At 43.2% G+C, this 19,324-nt stretch overlaps 1 protein-coding gene across 1 annotated transcript in view; it reads left to right on the top strand.

The window, feature by feature from the left end:
- The window catches only part of lrpap1 (low density lipoprotein receptor-related protein associated protein 1), a 37,173-nt gene that overhangs the window by 486 nt on the left and 17,363 nt on the right, over positions 1-19,324 (top strand). Inside the window, exons 2-4 of the mRNA XM_068029257.1 lie at positions 10,962-11,106; positions 14,207-14,337; positions 18,308-18,428. Of these exons, the coding sequence (XP_067885358.1) occupies positions 10,962-11,106; positions 14,207-14,337; positions 18,308-18,428 (397 nt within the window). The remainder of the gene's footprint in view (positions 1-10,961; positions 11,107-14,206; positions 14,338-18,307; positions 18,429-19,324) is intronic.

Genomic DNA, 19,324 nt, shown 5'->3' with positions numbered 1-19,324 from the left:
CAGCACTTAGTTTTTATTTGCTGTTTTATGTTCACTTTTGGTTAAATTGTGGAGAGTCTAGTCAGAATTAATGTGAATAGGTCCTAGTGGAGATTTTAGGGGCTGGTGCCACAGACCTCTAATTTGTTTGAAACCAAATCAAGTGTGTGTGTAAATTGAGAACCAACTGTGACTTTGGAACTTAAAAGCAAAGTGCTGGAAATACTCAGCAGGTCTGGCAACATTTGTGGAGAGAGAAACAGAGTTAACGTTTCAGGTGTGTGACCTCTGCCAGAGCTGCTGAATATTTCCAGGGCTTCCAGTTTTTATTTCAGGTTTCCAGCATCCGCAGTGTTTTGCTTTTATTTTGATGGCTTTAGAAAGTCTGACTCATAAGATGAGAAAGTCATGTTCAAGGATGGCTGATCAGAAAATAGACTTGTAAATATCTGTCTGTCTGAGATTTGGGGATTTGGGTTTCAATGTGTGAATTGCGCTCATTTGTTTCAGTGAGACTCAGTTCATGAAACAAACAAGCTAATTCTCATTCAGTTTTTTTTAAACTCTTTCTCTTTTCTCCCCTGTTTTGAAGGGGAAGACTCCTTGCTCCTTTTCACTCCCCACCCCTAACCCTCTTTCCCCCAGCCTAGATGTGCTGAAGCCGGTTGTAGTGTTTCTGCTGACTGGCCTGCTGAAATCAGTTAACTCCCTCGGATTTTCCAATCTGTGGGAGTTTGGGGGTGGGGGGGAGGGTTGCAGTGGTGGGGAGGTCAGTTTCTTGCCAATAAAACTTGCTTAGTCATCAGAGGAGGCACTGAAGATTGGGGGCGGCATGTCATGGTGTGATGTTCTATTCACTGAATCTCAGTAATACTTCAGTTCACTGGTTCTCTGGGTCATGGGACACTGCAATGTTGCAATATCTGTTACTGTGCTTTACTGTATAGGGAATGATAACACTGCTGCGTAGCATTGTAATTGATTATTGAGACAGTGAATAGGATATGTAAGTAGGAAAATAAAGATGACCACTTTGTTTAAAATAATTGCTGATCTGTAGTTAATGATGACTTTTAACTGTTTGAACCCTGATCTTTCAAAGTTTTTAAGTGGTATTTATTAACTGGAGCCTAACTTCTTCAATGCACCAAGTATAATTACACAGAGCAATATCGCTGTTAGTTGATCATTAGTATGCTTGGATGGCAGTTTTATTTCATTAGCATGTTTTTTTAACTAATACCAAGTTCTCTTTCTGTTTATTTTTCTTGGGGTTGTCCCTTTTTCTTTTTGTGACGACCGAGGCGGGAGGAGTGCAGTGTTAATTCATGCCACAGGTCATAACGTATTGTCATGCTAGGCCCCACCTGCCAAGAATGAGGCGCATTAATTTTGTCATGGACATTGATTTGATCTGTTACTGGAGTGAAGGACTTGATAAACAGATCAGCTGGGCTGGAAAAGAATTTTGCATATTAACAGACAGTGATTGGAAGGACAAAGCAGCCATTCCCTGACATTCAACCCACAATGGACTTTTGATCACCAGACGTTGAAGGTAGGGGAGCTCGAACGGACATGGTCAAACCAGCTAGTCACATGACTAACCTGCTGGGCAACCTGAGTTTTTTGAATTTGTACAAACAATTTGAGCAGAAAGTCTGTTTGTTCCTGGACTGAGAAGATCTCTCTCCTGTCTGCTCCCATCTCTCTCACAAGCCTCTGAATCCACTGAAGACATATGAATGCCAAGAGAGAAAAGTGAACAAGGTTTAAGAATAATACTGTGCCCCAACGAAAAGCAAGATCTACCTACAATCGTCATGTATCTGTAGGTGTCAACCGAATTAGAATTTGTTTAATAAATTTCAACTTTTCTTCTTTAAACCTAAGAAAGCCTGTTTGTGCTGGTTTCTTTGCCTTATAATTGGAAAGCAGTGAACAAGGATTCACCAAGGGGGAGTTGAAAACAGTGTGTTTAAAATTAAACCCTGTTATGGTAAGAACAATTGAAGGCTGAAAGGGGACCCTAGACACCTTTCGCACCTGGTTGTAACAATATCAATACATTTTCCCATACATTACCGAAGCAGCAAATTAGATATTCTATTTGGCCCCAGAATAAAGCATACCAACCAGATTTCTTTAATAAGCAACAAAATTATCCATTTATTATAAAACCAAGTCTTAACCAAAAACGAAGTAAATATACGTGAATTGAAATATTAAAGTCCTTTTGTTTTGTAACCTACAAAACACACTCCAATACATCCAAAACTGGTTAACCGGGAAAAAAAGGGATTGCTGTTTACAGCTGTTACAAAGAAATAGAATAAATAAAAAAGAAACTTGGACTGCAGTGATCTGGAAGGATGTCCTTTGGTTTGTCCTAAAGTAAATTAGTTGGAGGCCACCAGGAGTCTGTCCAGGTGAGGTTGATGTTTTGGGTAGGCGTTCAAAGAAATTCAACTGCAGAAGGCTTCACATAGGTCTTACAGCAGGTGTGCGGCAACAGAGGTGTTAGTTTTCACACACATTCGATGCAAAAGTCCTTTTAAAGATGTAAGGTTTTTGCAAGCATTCAGGATGGTTTCAAAAATACAGGAGGCAACAGTACAATTTCATGCAAGCTTTTGCTTTTCAAGAGCAGTGATTCTTCAAAGAGGTAATAGCTTTCTTCAGAACTCCTGGCAAGTCCATCTCAAATTCCAATTCCTGCTTTAGTCCAAATCCACTGGCTTTTAACAGTTCAAAATAAAGCTACTTTTCCAGGCAAGTCTCATGCTAATCATAAATTCATTCTTGTTCCAACAAAGAAGTACTCTTAAGTCAACCCCCCCTTTCCCCCCCCCCCCCCCCCCCCCCGCCCCCACCGCCAGCTGTGTTGTTTACTTGAAATCACCTGGTTTTCTAGTATTTGTTTACTGGTCAAAACCAGGAACCTCTTGTTGACTTTCCTGTTTTTTCTTAAAAGCATCCATAAAGTTCAGCTATCTTCAGATATTTCAATGTTCATTAAATCCTTTTTTAGTTTTTTCTTTAAATATAGGTTCCCAAGTTTTAACACAAAATGGAAATTCCATAACGCTTTCTTTTTTATGTCTGCCTCTCTGCCTTTCTATTTCTTTTCCAGTCACAAATCATAGAATAGTTACCAATTAAAAGGCTTAGCTCCCAGTATCCTGACGAAGATTCTCTCATGAAACAGGTGCTGATGGACCTGCTGTGTATTTCCAGAATTTTCAAATTTTTTTTCAAAATCTTGTGTTTTTTCCCTTTTATTTTGTTTCATCTTGATTTTGATTTCTGCCTTATTTCACACCTTCCAGAAGGCTGGAATTTCTTTTGATGTGCTACCTGATGGTCAGGTCTGAGTGACAACACTCTTCAATAGGATCTCTTGAGGCTGACATTACTGGTTGCTGCTGTTGATCTTCAGGGTACAGTGATTAGTCTAAATCTCAGTTCTTATTCCTTTTTATTTTTACCATGAAGTGAGTTTTCTGTTATTAGTTGCATTTATGGAAGTCCCAGTGTTTAATACTCAGAATTATGCTTAGTTCCTTCCATGTGCAATATTTTGAGCAAACTGTGATGAGCAGGCTCTGCACCTTTCTTTAAATATTACTTGCATTCAGGCTGAAGGAATGTAAGGATTTTCTTGCACAATGTGTAACCTTATACATAGACTTACGGATAAGGTAGTGGAGGCAGTATCTTTTAAGAGACACCTGTATGCTATAATGGCAAGGTTTTGGTCCATTGATGAGCTAAGATCAGCTAAATGGCCTCTGTATCTGTATTCTTGTATACCCCTGTAAACATTGTAGGTGCCTTTTTTTAAATAATTAAACTTTGCATTTCAGCAACATACATTCAAAGTTGTCCATGTATCTCTTTTAATGGAAAATATAAGCAATATCTGTTTTAAAGTTAATTTTCTCCCCTCTTTCTGAAAAGCTTTAAACTGTACTGGGATACATGCCATGGTTGCTGCTGGACCTTGACTGTCCCACCCAGACAGCCATTTCTTGCATCTAAGCCCACACACTGAATCTTGCTTTCACTACAGGATGAGCCGAATCTCGTCTTTATCTGAGGCTCTGCACATATACTCCTCTACTCCCCTCTCCCCTGCCCCCACCTTCTGAACTTGGCACACTAAAGCCAAGTGCTGTGAACATTCTGATAACAACTAACTATACCTTGGCAGCCACCCCTCTCAAAAGGCCACCATTGCTGAGGAGATCCAACACTGGATCAGCTCAGCCTTTTGCAAACTATGGTAGCGAGTGTTTAACAACAAAGACCTCTGCAGGTCAACAAAAATCCTAGTGTACAGAGCAGTTGTTGTCACCACATTCCTATACTGCAGTGAGACATGGATTCTATCAGCGACACATAAGAGTGCTAGAGAAAGTCCATCAGCAATGGACTCTGCTGCATCCTCCAGATTCAATGGGAGGACCATCAAACAAGCACTAGTGTCCTTGAAGCCAGCTCCACAAGTATAATAACATAGGAGCAGGAGTATTCAGGCAAAACTCTTGCAAAACCAACTTCAATTACAGGACACTGTGAAGATGGCCAAAAACCGTATCCCCCGCCAGGTCCTGTTTTCGCAACTCTCAAATGGCCAGCATTCCAGGAGGACAAAGAGCACTAAATTGCAGCAGCATTGACATTGTTGACTCAAAGAAGCTTGCTACTAATCGTTCAAAATGGCGACAATTTGTCTATCAAGCTGAATCCATGCTTTGAGTCCAAACGCCTTAATGATGCAGCGCGGCAGCAGAGAAGGAAAGAAAAGGATTCCACCACTTCATGGGACATCCTGCCCCATGTGCCCAAAGATCTGGGGTTGAGAATTAGCCAGTTCAGTCACCTGAAGACCCATGGAAGAAACTAGTGACCTTGAGTAAACATCATCCTCAAATCGAGGGACAGCCAACAACAAATCGGGGTAGACCTGAACAGACTCGGGACTTCCGGGGTACACTGCTGACTTGTAAAATCAGCTGAGCCATCAGGGAGCTGTGAACAGTGACTTTTGCTTGAAGCCTGGCAAATGGGCTAGTGACTTATTTGCAGAACTTGTGTTGGTACATCTAGTGTGAAATAGTATAACATGGAGCTGGCCAGGAGAGGACACTCCTGTCACATTTGCCAGTAGCAGTGGGAGTGTTTTTCTGTTGTGTCCAAACATGAAAACTTGCAGCCTGTCATCCTTGGCTCCACACCCTTAGTTAAAGGAGGAGCTAAGTTTTTGTTGCTCTGGGTGTGTAACAGCCGATGCTGCCATTTCTCATTTTCATCATTTAATATTAATGTAGCTTAGAAAAACCTGCAGTGACTTTTCTAGCCTAAATGTCAATTTGACTCAGTTGTAAGCATTCCTGATTCTGAGTCAGACACTGCTGGATCTGAGTACCATTGCAGACTAGAGCATGTAGATGATGTAGGTTGATACCTCAGAACAGAGTGTATTGCAGTGTCTGAAGTGTTAACTTTGGGATGAGTAGGGTAGCAAGATTATTTGAGACCTCCGGGAGGGGTAAGCAATCCCTATCCAGTCCCAGGTAGGGGTCCCATGCTCGGCATTATGAGCCATTGTCAATAGCACAAGCAACACATTTTTAGTGGTAGTAAAAACAAGAAATGCTGGAAATACTCAGGTCTGGCAACATCTGTGGAGAGAGAAGCAGAGTTAACATTTCAGGTCAGTGGCCCTTCATCAGAACTGGCAAATATTAGAAATGTAATTACTTTTAAGCAAGTAAAGCGGGGATGGGGCAAGAGATAACAAAAGAGAAGGTGTTGATGGGACAAGGTCATAGGGAATAGCTGACCAGAAGGTCATGGAGCAAAGGAAAACAGTCTGTTAATGGTGTGGTGAAAGACAAAGCGATAGCGCAGAGAGGGTGTTAATTGACAGAAAACTAAACAGCCTTGCCCCAAGCACAAACATTAAAAAAGGGGTTAATAAAAACAGTGGGTAGGCACAGTATAAACAAATAAAGAAAAAAAATAAAAAGGGGGGCCCCCATCATGAATTTTTAGTGGTGATGACAGTAGAGCAAGGAACTCGAGCGACAACGGCTGCTTACAGGCAGAGGGTCCTTCTGGAAGAGGATTTGTGTTACCTTTATCATGTGTGCTTTAAAAGGAAACAGGAAACCACCTCTTATTCCTCATGTACTAGTCATTGCTCATTACTCATGGAAGTTAAATGGGAGGCTCTTGCGAGCAATTGAAGAGGAACGTGAAGGACCATGAGGCGTGGCGAAATGAGCAGAGGACCTGCCCTTGGGCGGATCACCACTACTACTTTGGGATGAGACATTGAACCCAAGACCCTGTCTACCTTCTTCAGTAAACACCATGGCACAATTTTGAAGAGCAGGTGATTCCCCTGCTGTCCTGGCCAGCCAGCCCCATTGATGAGAATTACATGGCCATTCATTCGTCTGCTCTTTGTGGCTGCTGAATTTGCCAAAATAACATCTGTTGCTGCACTTCAAAAAGTTACCAATGGGTTGTAAAGTGCTTTGTGCCATCCTGAGGAAGTTTATAAGGTGTGATATTTGCAGTGTATAGCTGAAGTGTACTTCAACCCCATTTACCAGACTCTCTTTCCATATCCCTTGTAATCCTTATCCACAAAAAATTATCAATCTCAGTTTTGACAGCTCCAATTGCCCCAGCATCCACAATAGTTCCTTGTGTAAATAATCTAATTTTGGGGTAATTTAAGGGAGTAAATTAAGGGTAAATCATGGCAGGGCAGCTCGGCAGCGTGGACTGCTCCTGTGCAATGTGGGAAGTTAGGGACGCTTCCAGTGTCCAGGGCGAACATGTGCAGGAAGTGTCTCCAGCTGCTGTTACTCGAAATCCGCATTTCAGATCTGGAGCGGCAGCTGGAGACACTGGAGCATCCGCGAGGCAGAGATCATCGTGGATAGCAAGTACAGAGAGATGGTCACACCGCAGGTAAAGACTGCTCAGGCAGAAAGGGAATGGGTGACGGCCAGGCGGAGAAAAAGACCTAGGCAGGTAGTGCCGGAGTCTCCGGGTCCATCTCCCTATCTAACAGATTTTCTGCTTTGGATGCTGTTAAGGGAGATAGCTTCTTGGGAATGCAGCAAGAGATAGTCTGTGGCACCATGGGTGGCTCAGCTACACAGGAGGAGTGGAAAAAGAGTGGGGGAGCTATAGTGATAGGGGATTCATTGTAAGGGGTACAGATAAGCATTTCTGTGGCCGCAAAGATGACTCCTGGATGGTATGTTGCCTCCCTGGTGCTAGGGTCAAGAATGTCATGGAGCGGCTGCAGCTCATTCTGAAGGGGGAGGGTGAACAGTCCGAGGTTGTGGTACACATTGGTACCAACGACATAGGTAGAAAGAGGGATGAGACAAATTCCATCATGATTTTAGGGAGCTAGGTAGCAGATTAAAAAGCAGGACCTCAAAGGTTGTAATCTCTGGATTATTCCCAATGCCATGTGCTAGTGAGTATAGGAATAGGAGGATAGAGCAGATGAATGTGTGGCTAAAGAGAGAGTGCAGGAGGGAGGGTTTTAGTTTCCTGGATCACTGGTTCTGTTTCTGGCAAAGATGGGACCTGTACAATTTGGGTGGGTAGCACCTGAACCGGAATGGGACCAGCATCCTTGCTGGGAGGATTGCTAGTGCTGTTGTAGGGGGTGGGGTTTAAACTAATTTGGCAGGGGGATGGGATACAGAGTGGAGCTACAGTAGGGGGTGATGCACAGTCAAATATAGAAGAGAAACTGAGGCAGAGCAAATATAGACCTGTTGAGGCACAAGCGTATAATGCAAGGCTGGATTGCATCTATTTTAACACAAGGAGTCTTACTAGTAAAGCAGATGAATTGAGGGCATTGATTAACACATGGGAATATGATATTGCTATCACAGAGACGTGGTTGAGGGAAGGGCAGGACTGGCAGCTCAATATTCCAGGGTATAGAATCTTCAGGCGTGACAGGGAGGGTGTAAAAGAGGAGGTGGCATTGCACTATTGATCAAGGAGTCAATTACTGCACTAAAGAGGGATAATATCTTAGAACATTCCTCAAATAAGGCCATATGGGTAGAACTTATAAACAAAAATGGGGCAATCACTTGGCTGGGAGTGTACTACAGGCCTCCAAGCAGTTAGGGAGAGATAAAGGAGCAGCTGTGTAGGCAAATCTGAGGTGTTAAAAATAATAGGGTAATACAAGTAGGGGGTTTCAACTTCCCCAATATTAACTGGGATAGTCATAGTGCAAAAGGCTTAAAGGGAGCGGAATTCTTAAAATGCATACAGGAGAGCTTTTTGAGCCAGCACATAGAAAGTCCTACAAGAGAAGGGGCGGTACTGGACCTAATTCTAGGGAATGAAGCCGGACAAGTGGTAGAAGTGTCAATGAGGGAGCATTTCGGGGATAGTGACCATAACTCTAAGATTTAAGGTGGTTATGGAAAAGGATAAAGAGGGACCAGAAATAAAAGTACTGAATTGAGGGAAGGCCGATTTCAATATGATAAAACAGGATCTTGCCAAAGTGGACTGGGAGCAGCTACTTGTAGGAAAGTCTAGATCAGATCAGTGCAAATTGTTCAAAAAGGAAATCGAGTGTGTTCAGGGCCAACATGTTCCCGTTAAGGTGAAGGGGAGGACCAACAGGTCCAGGGAACCCTGGATGTCCAGGGATATAGAGGATTGGATCAGTAAAAAAAATGGAGGCTTATGGCAGATTCAGAGCGCTGAAAACAGCAGAGGCCCTAGAGGAGTATAGAAAATGTAGGGGGGACGACTTTTTTTAAAAAAAAAGTAATTAGGAGAGCAAAGAGGGGACATGAAAAAACACTGGCGGGCAAGATAAAGGAAAATCCCAAGGCATTTTATAAGTATATTAAGGGTAAGAGGATAACCAGGGAAAGAGTAGGGCCCATTAGGAACCAAAGTGGCAATCTATGTGTGGAGCTGGAAAACATAGGTGAGGTTTTAAATGATTACATTTCATCTGTGTTCACAATGGAGAAGGACGATGTAGGTGTAGAGATCAGGGAAGGTGATTGTGATATACTCTAACAAATTAGCATTGAAAGGAAGAATTAGCTGTTTTAGTGGGCTTAAAAGTGGATAAGTCCTCAGGCCCAGATGAGATGTATCCCAAGCTGTTATGTGAGGCAAGGGAGGAGATAGCAGGGGCTCTGACGCAAATTTTCAAATCCTCTCTGGCCACAGGAGAGGTACCAGAAGACTGGAGGACAGTGAATGTTGTATCATTATTCAAGAAGGGTAGCAGGGATAGACAAGGTAATTACAGGCCAGTGAGCCTAACATCAGTGGTAGGGAAACTCTTCGAAAAAAATTCTGAGGGGCAGGGATTAATCAATGATATTCAGCATGTCTTTGTCAGGGGGAGATTCTGTCTAACAAACTTGATTGAATTTTTCGAGGCAGTGACTAGATGGGTAGATGAGGGTAAAGCAGTTGATGTAGTCTACATGGACTTCAGAAAGGCTTTTGATAAGGTCCCACATGGGAGATTGGTTAAGAAGGTAAGAGCCCATGGGATCCAGGGCAATTTGGCAAATTGGATCCAAAATTGGCTCAGTGGCAGGAGGCAGAGGGTGATGGTCGAGGGTTGTTTTGATGAGTGGAAGCCTGTGACCAGTGGTGTACTGCGGGGATCGGTGCTGGGACCCTTTGTTGTTTGTAGTGTACATTAATGATTTAGATGTGAATATAGGAGGTATGAACAGTAAGTTTGCAGATGATGCTAAAATTGGTGTTGTAAATAGTGAGGAGGAAAGCCTTAGATTACAGGACAATATAGATGGGCTGGTAAGATGGGTGGAGCAGTAGCAAATGGAATTTAATCCTGAGAAGTGTGAGGTGATGCATTTTGGGAGGACTAACAAAGCAAGAGAATATACAATGGATGGTAGGACCCTAGGCAGTACAGAGGGTCAGAGGGACCTTGGTGTACTTGTCCATAGATCACTGAAGGCAGCAGCACAGGTAGATAAGGTGGTTAGGAAGGCATATGGGATACTTGCCTTTATTAGCCGAGGCATAGAATATAAGAGCAGGGAGGTTATGATGGAGCTGTATAAAACACTAGTTAGGCCACAGTTGGAATACTGTGTACAGTTCTGGTCACCACACCATAGGAAGGATGTGATTGCACTGGAGAGGGTGCAGAGGAGATTCACTAGGATGATGTCCGGGCTGGAGCATTTCTGCTATGAGGAGAGACTGGATAGGTTAGGGTTGCTTTCCTTAGAGCAGAGAAGGCTGAGGGGTGATATGATTGAGGTATACAAAATTATGAGGGGCATTGATAGGATAGATAGGAAGAAACATTTTTCCTTAGCGAAGGGGTCAATAACCAGGGGGCATAGATTTAAGATAAGGGGCAGGAGGTTTAGGGGGGATTTGAGGAAAAATCTTTTCATCCAGAGGGTGGTTGGAATCTGGAACACACTGCCTGAAGGGGTGGTAGAGGCAGGAACCCTCATAACATTGAAGTATTTAGATGAGCATTTGAAACGCCATAGCATACACGGCTACGGCCCAAGTGCTGGAAAATGGGATTAAAATAGATAGGTGCTTGATGGCCTGAACAGACACGATGCGCTGAAGGGCCTGTTTCTGTGCTGTATAACTCTATGACTCTAATATATTTGGGGGGTGGGTGGGGAAGGAGAGAGTTCCAGCTTTCTACCATCCTTTGCACGTAAAAAGTGATTCCTAATTTTCTGTTAATGTCCCTCTTATTCTTGGTTCAGCCCTACCAGATGAAATTGTTTCTCCTGTATCTGCCCTATCGATTCTTTGAGGCATGTAAAATGTTTAATCAGGTCAGCCCTCAGTCCACTACACTCGAGGGAAATCCTCCTTCCCCCTGCATTTAGTTCCACAAAATGTTAAATATATATACATTTCCCTCTTTCTTTCCCCAGCTCCAGTTGTCTCCTGTGAAACAAGCAGAGCTCCACAGTGACCTGAAAATCCAGGAGAAGGATGAGCTGAACTGGAAGAAATTAAAAGCTGACGGGCTTGATGAGGATGGCGAGAAGGAAGCCAAACTACGTCGTAACTTCAACGGTAAGCTCTTGGTGTCTTTTAAACTCTTGAGCGGGATCTGTGATCACTGGATTCCCTGGCAGAGAGGACATACAGCCACACACACAAACACTTGCATTGTACCTTTCCTGACCTCAGGACGTCCCAAAACGCTTTGACTACACTTCAAAAATAATTAATTGGTGGTACTGTTTTCATGTAGAAAACACAGCAGCCAATTTGCACACAGTAAGCTCCCACACACAGTAATGTGATAATTACCAGATTGTCTGTCTGTTTTGGTGATGTTGATTGAGGGATAATTATTGGTCAGAACTGGGAATAAGTCCCCAGCTCCTCTTCAAAATAGTGCCATGGGATCTTTTACGTCCACCTCAGAGGGCAGAAAGGGTCCCATGCAAACGACAGCACCTCCGACAGTGCAGCACTTCCTTAGTACTGCTCTGGAGTGTCAGCGTTTTGATTTTTGCACTCATATCCTGGGACTTTAGCCCATAATCTCTCACTCAAAGATGAGAGTTCTACCAACTGAGCCACGGCTGACAGTTATATTTCATGGAATTGTAGAATCATGGAAAGTTTAAGGCACAGAAAGAGGTCGCTTGGCCCATCATGTCTGTGCCAGCTGAAAAACAATCCTCCTATTCTGATCCCACTTTCCAGCATTTGGTCTGCAGCCCTGCAGCTTATGGCACTTGAGGTGCATATCCAGACTCCTTTTGAATGAGTTGAGGGTCTCTGCCTCAACTACCCTTTCAGGCAGTGAGTTCCAGACCATCACCACCCTCTGGGTTAAAAATGCTTTTCCTCATCTCCCCTCTAATTTTTCTACCAATCGCTTTAAATCTATGCCCCCTTGTCACTGACCTATCTGCTAGGGTGAATAGACCCTTCACCTCCACTCTATCCAGGCCCCTCAAAGTTTTGTACATTTCAATCAGATCTCCCCTCAGCCTTCTCTGTTCCAAGGAGAACAGCCCAGCCTATCCACTCTTTCCTCATAGCTGCATTTTTCCAATCCTGGCTACATCCTCGTAAATCTCTCTCGTGCAATTACATCCTTTCTGTAATGAGGTGACCAGAACTGCGCACACTACTCCAAGTTGTGGCCTAACCAATGAGTTATACAGTTCCAGCATAACCTCGGTACTCTGTATTCTATACCTCAACTGATAAAGGAAAGGATTCCATATGTCATCTTTACCTTATCGACCCATCCTGCTACCTTCAGGGATCGGTGAACATTCACTCCAAAGTCCCTTACTTCCTCTACACTTCAGTATTTTCCCATTAATCATCACCTCACACTTCTCTAAGATGAATTCCATTTGCCACTTTTCTGCCCATCTGGCCAGACCATCAATATTTTCCTGCAGCCTACAGTTATCCTCCTCTCTATCTACCAATCTTTGTGTCGTCCGCAAACTTCTTGATTATGCCCCCTACGTTTACGTCCAAATTGTTAATGTTAATGGAAACAGCCCTCCAGTCGCTAAAACGCCTGTCAATAAATATCCTTTGTTTATTGCCACTGAGCCAATTTTGTATCCACCTTGCTACATTTCCCAAGATCCCATGGGATTTTATTTTTTTAACCAGTCTGCCATGTGGGACCTTGTCAAAAGCCTTGCTAAAATTCATCTAGAGCACATCAACTGCACTACCTTCATCTATCTTCCTTGTTACTACTTCAAACAATTTGATCAATTTGGTCAAACAAGATCTTCCCTTAACAAATTCATGTTGACTATCCTTGATTAGCCTGTCCCTTTCTACGTGACCGTTTATCCTGTCTCTCAGAATAGATTCCAATAATTTGCCCACTATTGAGGTTAGACTGACTGGCCTGTATTTATTCGGTCTATCCTTCACTCCCTTTTTAAACAGCGGTACAACGTGAGCAATTCTCCAATCCTCCGGTACCACACCTGGATCCAGTGAGGACTGGAAAATGATGGTCAGACACTCTATTTCCTCTCCTGGTTCTTTTAACAGCTGAGGATACATTTGATCTGGCCCTGGTGATTTATCAACTTTCAAGGATGCTAATCTCATTAATACTTCCTCTCTCCCTATATTTATCATATCCAGTGCTTCATACTCTTCCTCCTTAACTACAATATCTGCATCGTCCCCCTCTTTTGTGAAGACAGACGCAAAGTATCCATTAAGAACCATGCCAATATCATCCGCTCCTACACGTAGGTTACCTTTTTTAGTCTTTTTTGGGTCCGACTCTCTCTTTAGTTATGCTATTACTCTTAATGTATTGATAAAACATCTTTGAGTTCAGCTTGATTTTGCTTGCCAATATTCTTTCATGCCCTCTCTTTGCTTTCCTAATTTCCTTTTTGAATTCACCCCTCCACTTTCTATACTCCTGTCAGTTCAATTGAGTTCTCGGTGTCAGACATTAAGATTTCCTTTTCTACCTTATCTTACCCTGTAAGCTCCTTGATATTCATGGGGCTCTAGATTTGGCCACCTCACCCTTTTTCTTTGTGGGAACATGTTTCACTAGACCCTTTGAATCTCCCCTTTGCATCCCACTGTGCTGACACTGATTTACCTTCAAGTAGCTGTTTCCAGTCCACTTTCGCCAAATCACTCCTCAGTTTAGTAAAATTATCCTTTCCCCAATTGAGAACTCTAACTCCTGTTCGATCTCTGTCCTTTTCCACAATTCAGTTAAAACTGACTGAATTATGATCACTACCACCAAAATGCTCTCCCACTGCAACTCCTTCCACCTGCCCATCTTCATTTCCTAAAACTAAGTCTAAAACTGCACCCTCTCTTGTTAGACTTGCTACATACTGGGCAAAAAAGTTCTCCTGAATGCACCTCAAGAATTCTGCTCCCTCAATTCCTTTCATACTAAAACTATCCCAGTTAATATTGGGGTAATTAAAATCCCCTACTATTACTGCCCTATTGTTCTTGCACTTCCCAGAGATTTGCCTACATATCTGTTCTTCTGTCTCCCTTTGACTGTTTGGGGGTCTATAGTACACCCCCAGCAGTGTGATTGCCCCTTTTTGTTCTTTAGCTCAATCCATATGGCCTCGTTTGATGAACCTTCCTCTTCAGGTAAGGTAAAATAACTTTTTTTTTGACACAGTAATCCTCACAAAGTACAGACTTGATGGAAGGAAAGACGGTATGCCCATGGACACAAATTATCTGAAAGATTCAATGGACTCTGAAAATGATGTGTTTGATGATCCAAAACTGGACAAATTGTGGAATAAGGTTGGTGTCCTTTTTAGTTCTGATTCAAAAGACACAGATCTCCTAACTAATCAAGGGAATCAGAATAAGAGGGTGGTAGGTATGCAGCCTCAAAAAGAAATCTAGCATCATAACATACTACCCTCATGCTTCAACGCAATAAATTAGCATTTTGTAATGCTGTGACATGTGCGAGCAGGTCCTGTTTCCAGCTGGGGCAGACATTGGCTCTTACAAAAGTTAGGAATTCAGGGTCAGAGAGATCTCCTGTACTAGTTTTGATCGCCTAGATGGGCCGGAGAGGAATTTCCCAGCTTTTTTCCCAAATTGGCCTGGGTTTTTATCTGGTTTGATCCAAATCAAGGTGGCAGAAGACCAAATTTGAGGTCTGAAACAGAAGACAGCGTGACTATCTTTCAATGCTTCTTCTTTGGCCTCCTCATCTCGAGAGACAATGGGTAAGCGCCTGGAGGTGGTCAGTGGTGTGTGGAGCAGTGCCTGGAGTGGCTATAAAGGCCAATTCTAGAGTGACAGGCTCTTCCACAGGTGCTGCAGAAAAATTTGTTTGTTGGGGCTGTTACACAGTTGGCTCTCCCCTTGCGCTTTTGTCTTTTTTCCTGCCAACTGCTAAGTCTCTTCGAGTCGCCACACTTTAGCCCCACCTTTATGACTGCCCGCCAGCTCTGGCGAATGCTGGCAACTGACTCCCACGACTTGTGATCAATGTCACAGGACTTCATGTCGCGTTTGCAGACGTCTTTGAAGCGGAGACATGGACGGCCGGTGGGTCTGATACCAGTGGCGAGCTCGCTGTACAATGTGTCTTTGGGGATCCTGCCATCTTCCATGCGGCTCACATGGAGCCATCTCAAGCGCCACTGACTCAGTAGTGTGTATAAGCTGGGGATGTTGGCCACCTCGAGGACTTCTGTGTTGGAGATACGGTCCTGCCCCCTGATGCCAAGTATTCTCCGGAGGCAGCGAAGATGGAATGAATTGAGACGTCGCTCTTGGCTGACATACGTTGTCCAGGCCTCGCTGCCATAGAGCAAGGTACTGAGGGCACAGGCTTGATACACTCGGACTTTTGTGTTCCGTGTCAGTGCGCCATTTTCCCACACTCTCTTGGCCAGTCTGGACATAGCAGTGGAAGCCTTTCCCATGCGCTTGTTGATTTCTGCATCTAGAGACAGGTTACTGGTGATAGTTGAGCCTAGGTAGGTGAACTCTTGAACCACTTCCAGAGCGTGGTCGCCAATATTGATGGATGGAGCATTTCTGACGTCCTGCCCCATGATCGTTTTCTTGAGGCTGATGGTTAGGCCAAATTCATTGCAGGCAGCCGCAAACCTGTCGATGAGACTCTGCAGGCACTCTTCAGTGTGAGATGTTAAAGCAGCATCGTCAGCAAAGCGGAGTTCCCTGATGAGGACTTTCCGTACTTTGGACTTCGCTCTTAGACGGGCAAGGTTGAACAACCTGCCCCCTGATCTTGTGTAGAGGAAAATTCCTTCTTCAGAAGACTTGAACGCATGTGAAAGCAGCAGGGAGAAGAAAATCCCAAAGAGTGTGGGTGCGAGAACATAGTCCTGTTTCACGCCACTCAAGATAGAAAAGGGGTCTGATGAGGTGCCGCCATGTTGGATTGTGCCTTTCATATTGTCGTGGAATGAGGTGATGATACTTAGTAGCTTTGGTGGACATCCAATCTTTTCTAGTAGTCTGAAGAGACCACGTCTGCTGACGAGGTCAAAGGCTTTGGTGAGATCAATGAAAGCAATATAGAGGGGCATCTGTTGTTCGCGGCATTTCTCCTGTATCTGCCGAAGGGAGAACAGCATGTCAACGGTCGATCTCTCTGCACGAAAGCCACACTGTGCCTCAGGGGAGACGCGCTTGGCCAGCTTCTGGAGCCTGTTTAGAGCGACTCGAGCAAAGACTTTCCCCACTATGCTGAGCAGGGAGATTCCACGGTAGATGTTGCAGCCACCGCGGTCACCTTTGTTTTTATAGAGGGTGATGATATTGGCATCGCGCATGTCCTAAGGTACTGCTCCCTCGTCCCAGCACAGGCATAGCAGTTCATGTAGTGCTGAGAGTATAGCAGGCTTGGCACTCTTGATTATTTCAGGGGTAATGCTGTCTAGAGAATCAATGGCATCACTGAGTTCCGATTTTGTTGGCTGTATGTCCAGCTCATCCATGACTGGTAGAGGCTGGGCTGCATTGAGGGCAGTCTCAGTGACAACATTCTCCCTGGAGTACAGTTCTAGGTGGTGCTCAACCCAGCGGTCCATTTGTTTGTGTTGGTCAGTGATTATGTCCCCTGATTTAGATTTGAGGGGGGCGATCTTCTTGATGGTTGGCCCAAAAGCGCTCTCAGTGTCATTATACATTCCTCTGATGTTTCCAGTGTCTGAGGCCAGCTGAATATGACTGCATAGTCATATTCATGACCGTCATATCTGCATGACAGATCAAATAACAATGCATGTGTATTGAATGGAAATGCCTGTCGTTCGCAATGATCGTATGTTCAATTAATTGTAACAACTCTAGTCAATTAAACAAGTTGCACTTCGTTAACCTATTGTGTTTGTTTGCTTCGGAAACACTGACCTTGTGGAGCCTTCTCTGGCCAACCTGCACAGTCCCAGCCAATACAAGTTTAAAAATTCAGCACCGACACTACATTTTTTTTTGTTACATCATAGAATCATACTGCATGGTAAAAAGCCATTTGTCCTGTTGTGCCTGGGCCGACTCAATTTAATCCGACACCCCAGCATTTTTCCATAATCCTGCAAATTAGTTTAATGCAAATACATGTAGTTGCTTTTTTGAAAGTTCCTATGGAATCTGAATCCATCTTTGCATCCTTCTTAAAGTGCGGTGCCCAAAATTGTTGACAGTATTCCTGCTGAGGCCCAAGCAGTGATTTGTAAAAGTTTACCATGACTTTTTTTGTTCAGTGCACCTATTTTAAAAAGCCAAGTATCCCATGCAGTTTCTTAACCGCCTGATCAACTTGCCCTACTACCTTCAAAGATTTGTGAATATATACTCTCTGGTCCCTCTGTTCTTGCAACCTCAAAATAGTATCATTTAGATTAAATTGTCTCCATGTTGTTCCACCCAAAGTGCAGCTCTTCACACTTAACCACATTAAATTACATAGAATATACAGCACAGAAACAGGCCGTCACGCCCAACCAGTGCATGCTGGCATTTAGGCTCCGCTGAAGCCTCTTCCATCCTTCCTCATCTACCTCTGTCAGCATAACCCTCTATTCACCTCTCCTTCATATGCTTATCTAGGTTTGTCTTTAAATGCATCTATGCTATTTGCCTCAATTACTACCTTTGGTAGCAAGTTCACATTCTGACCACAGTTTGGGGAAAGAAATTTCTTGTGAATTCTCTAATTGATTTCTTTGTGACTATCTTGTATTGATGGTCTTTAGTTTTGTTCTTCCCTCACAAGTAGAAACTCGTGCTCTCTCTCTCGCTCTTGGCTATTCGACCAAAAACCTTTCTTAATTTTAAAGACCTCTATTAGGTCATCCCTCAGCCTTTTTTTCAAGAGAAAACAGATCCAGCCTATTCCTTTTTTGCATCTGATATGTGCCTGCCTGCATCCATTGAAACAGTAACGCATAGTATTATCCATGCAGAGTTATTAAATGTGAATTAGGTTTTTTAGTTTGCGCCTTTATCTTTGTAAGATCAAAGAATTATTTTTACCATGAACAGGTTTTAATTTCTCCCTGACAATTTAGTGTAGTTGTGAAGAGGCTACTGGTAGAAGGGTGTGTTAGTCCTTCAGTTACAAGGACTGAAAAAACTGATGGGAAAAGTTTTCCAATGACTTGTGGCTGTAGTTGCAATCTTCTCACATGAGTATGAGAACTTTGAAGATTAATTCCACAGAGCAGAAGTGCATGTCGCACCCAATTTGAACGATTGGCATCTTACCTGAATTTCTTGATAGGCAACATCGTCTGGGAAATTTAACGATGATGAGGTTCGAAAACTGCGCCGTGAATTCCAGCATCACCAGGATAAAGTTCAGGAATATGACATCCTGAGAGAGACCGTCAGCAGGAATGAAGGTATTGCTAAAACTACTGTCTGAATTACTTCAGATCAGATTTTTAGAACAATTGTTCTCCATCAATTTTTTTTCTGAATCACTTCAGAGTTACTACAGACTTTTGTTTACTAATCTCCTGTGTGGGTCCTTATCTTGGTTCCAAGTTAATTGTGTTAACTAAAATTTGTTAATTGGACATTCTTTGCAGATTGACGAAGATTTGTGTATTCACTTAAGGGGAAAAAACATCTATTAAAATTTGAATCAAGAATTTCAAATTTACCAATTGGCCCATTGTGTTTTCCTAGTCTGGTTTTGATCACCTGAAGGGGGTCACAGAGGAAGTTTCAAGAGTATTTTCTTTTTCCCCATATTGACCCTGAATTTTTCTCTGGTTTTTGCCTCTCCATCAGCAGATTATGTGGCTGCAGGGTGGAAGTAGGAAGTATCTAGTCATGATTCTCCAGCCACCATACCAGTGGCGCAGGCTCGAGAGACCAGCTGGTCTTTTCCTGCCCATCACTTTTGAATGTTTGCAACTTGGTTATGACATGAGATTTGAAATTCTAAGATTGGAGCAGCGAATGTTAAGGGGATCTAATAGAAATGTTAAAATGTTAAGTAACATTAAAAATGTTGAATTATGATTTGGGTTTTCAGAAGGCCCCACGCAGGAAGTTAGTACACAAAATTAGAGCTCATGGGATTAGGGGGCAATCTACTGGTATGGATTGAGAATTGGTTAACTGACAGAAAACAGCAAGTAGGAATAAACCGGTCATTCTCAGGATGGCAGGCTGTGACTAATGGGGTACTGCAAGGATCAGTGCTGTGGCTGTATCTGTTCACAATCTGTATAAATGATTTAGATGTGGGGACCAAATGTAATATTTCAAAATTTGCTGATGCCACAAA

The sequence above is a fragment of the Heterodontus francisci genome, chromosome 4 (genome assembly GCF_036365525.1).
Source record: "Heterodontus francisci isolate sHetFra1 chromosome 4, sHetFra1.hap1, whole genome shotgun sequence".
Classification (NCBI taxonomy): domain Eukaryota; kingdom Metazoa; phylum Chordata; class Chondrichthyes; order Heterodontiformes; family Heterodontidae; genus Heterodontus; species Heterodontus francisci.
This window is presented reverse-complemented; position numbering and strand designations above follow the sequence as displayed.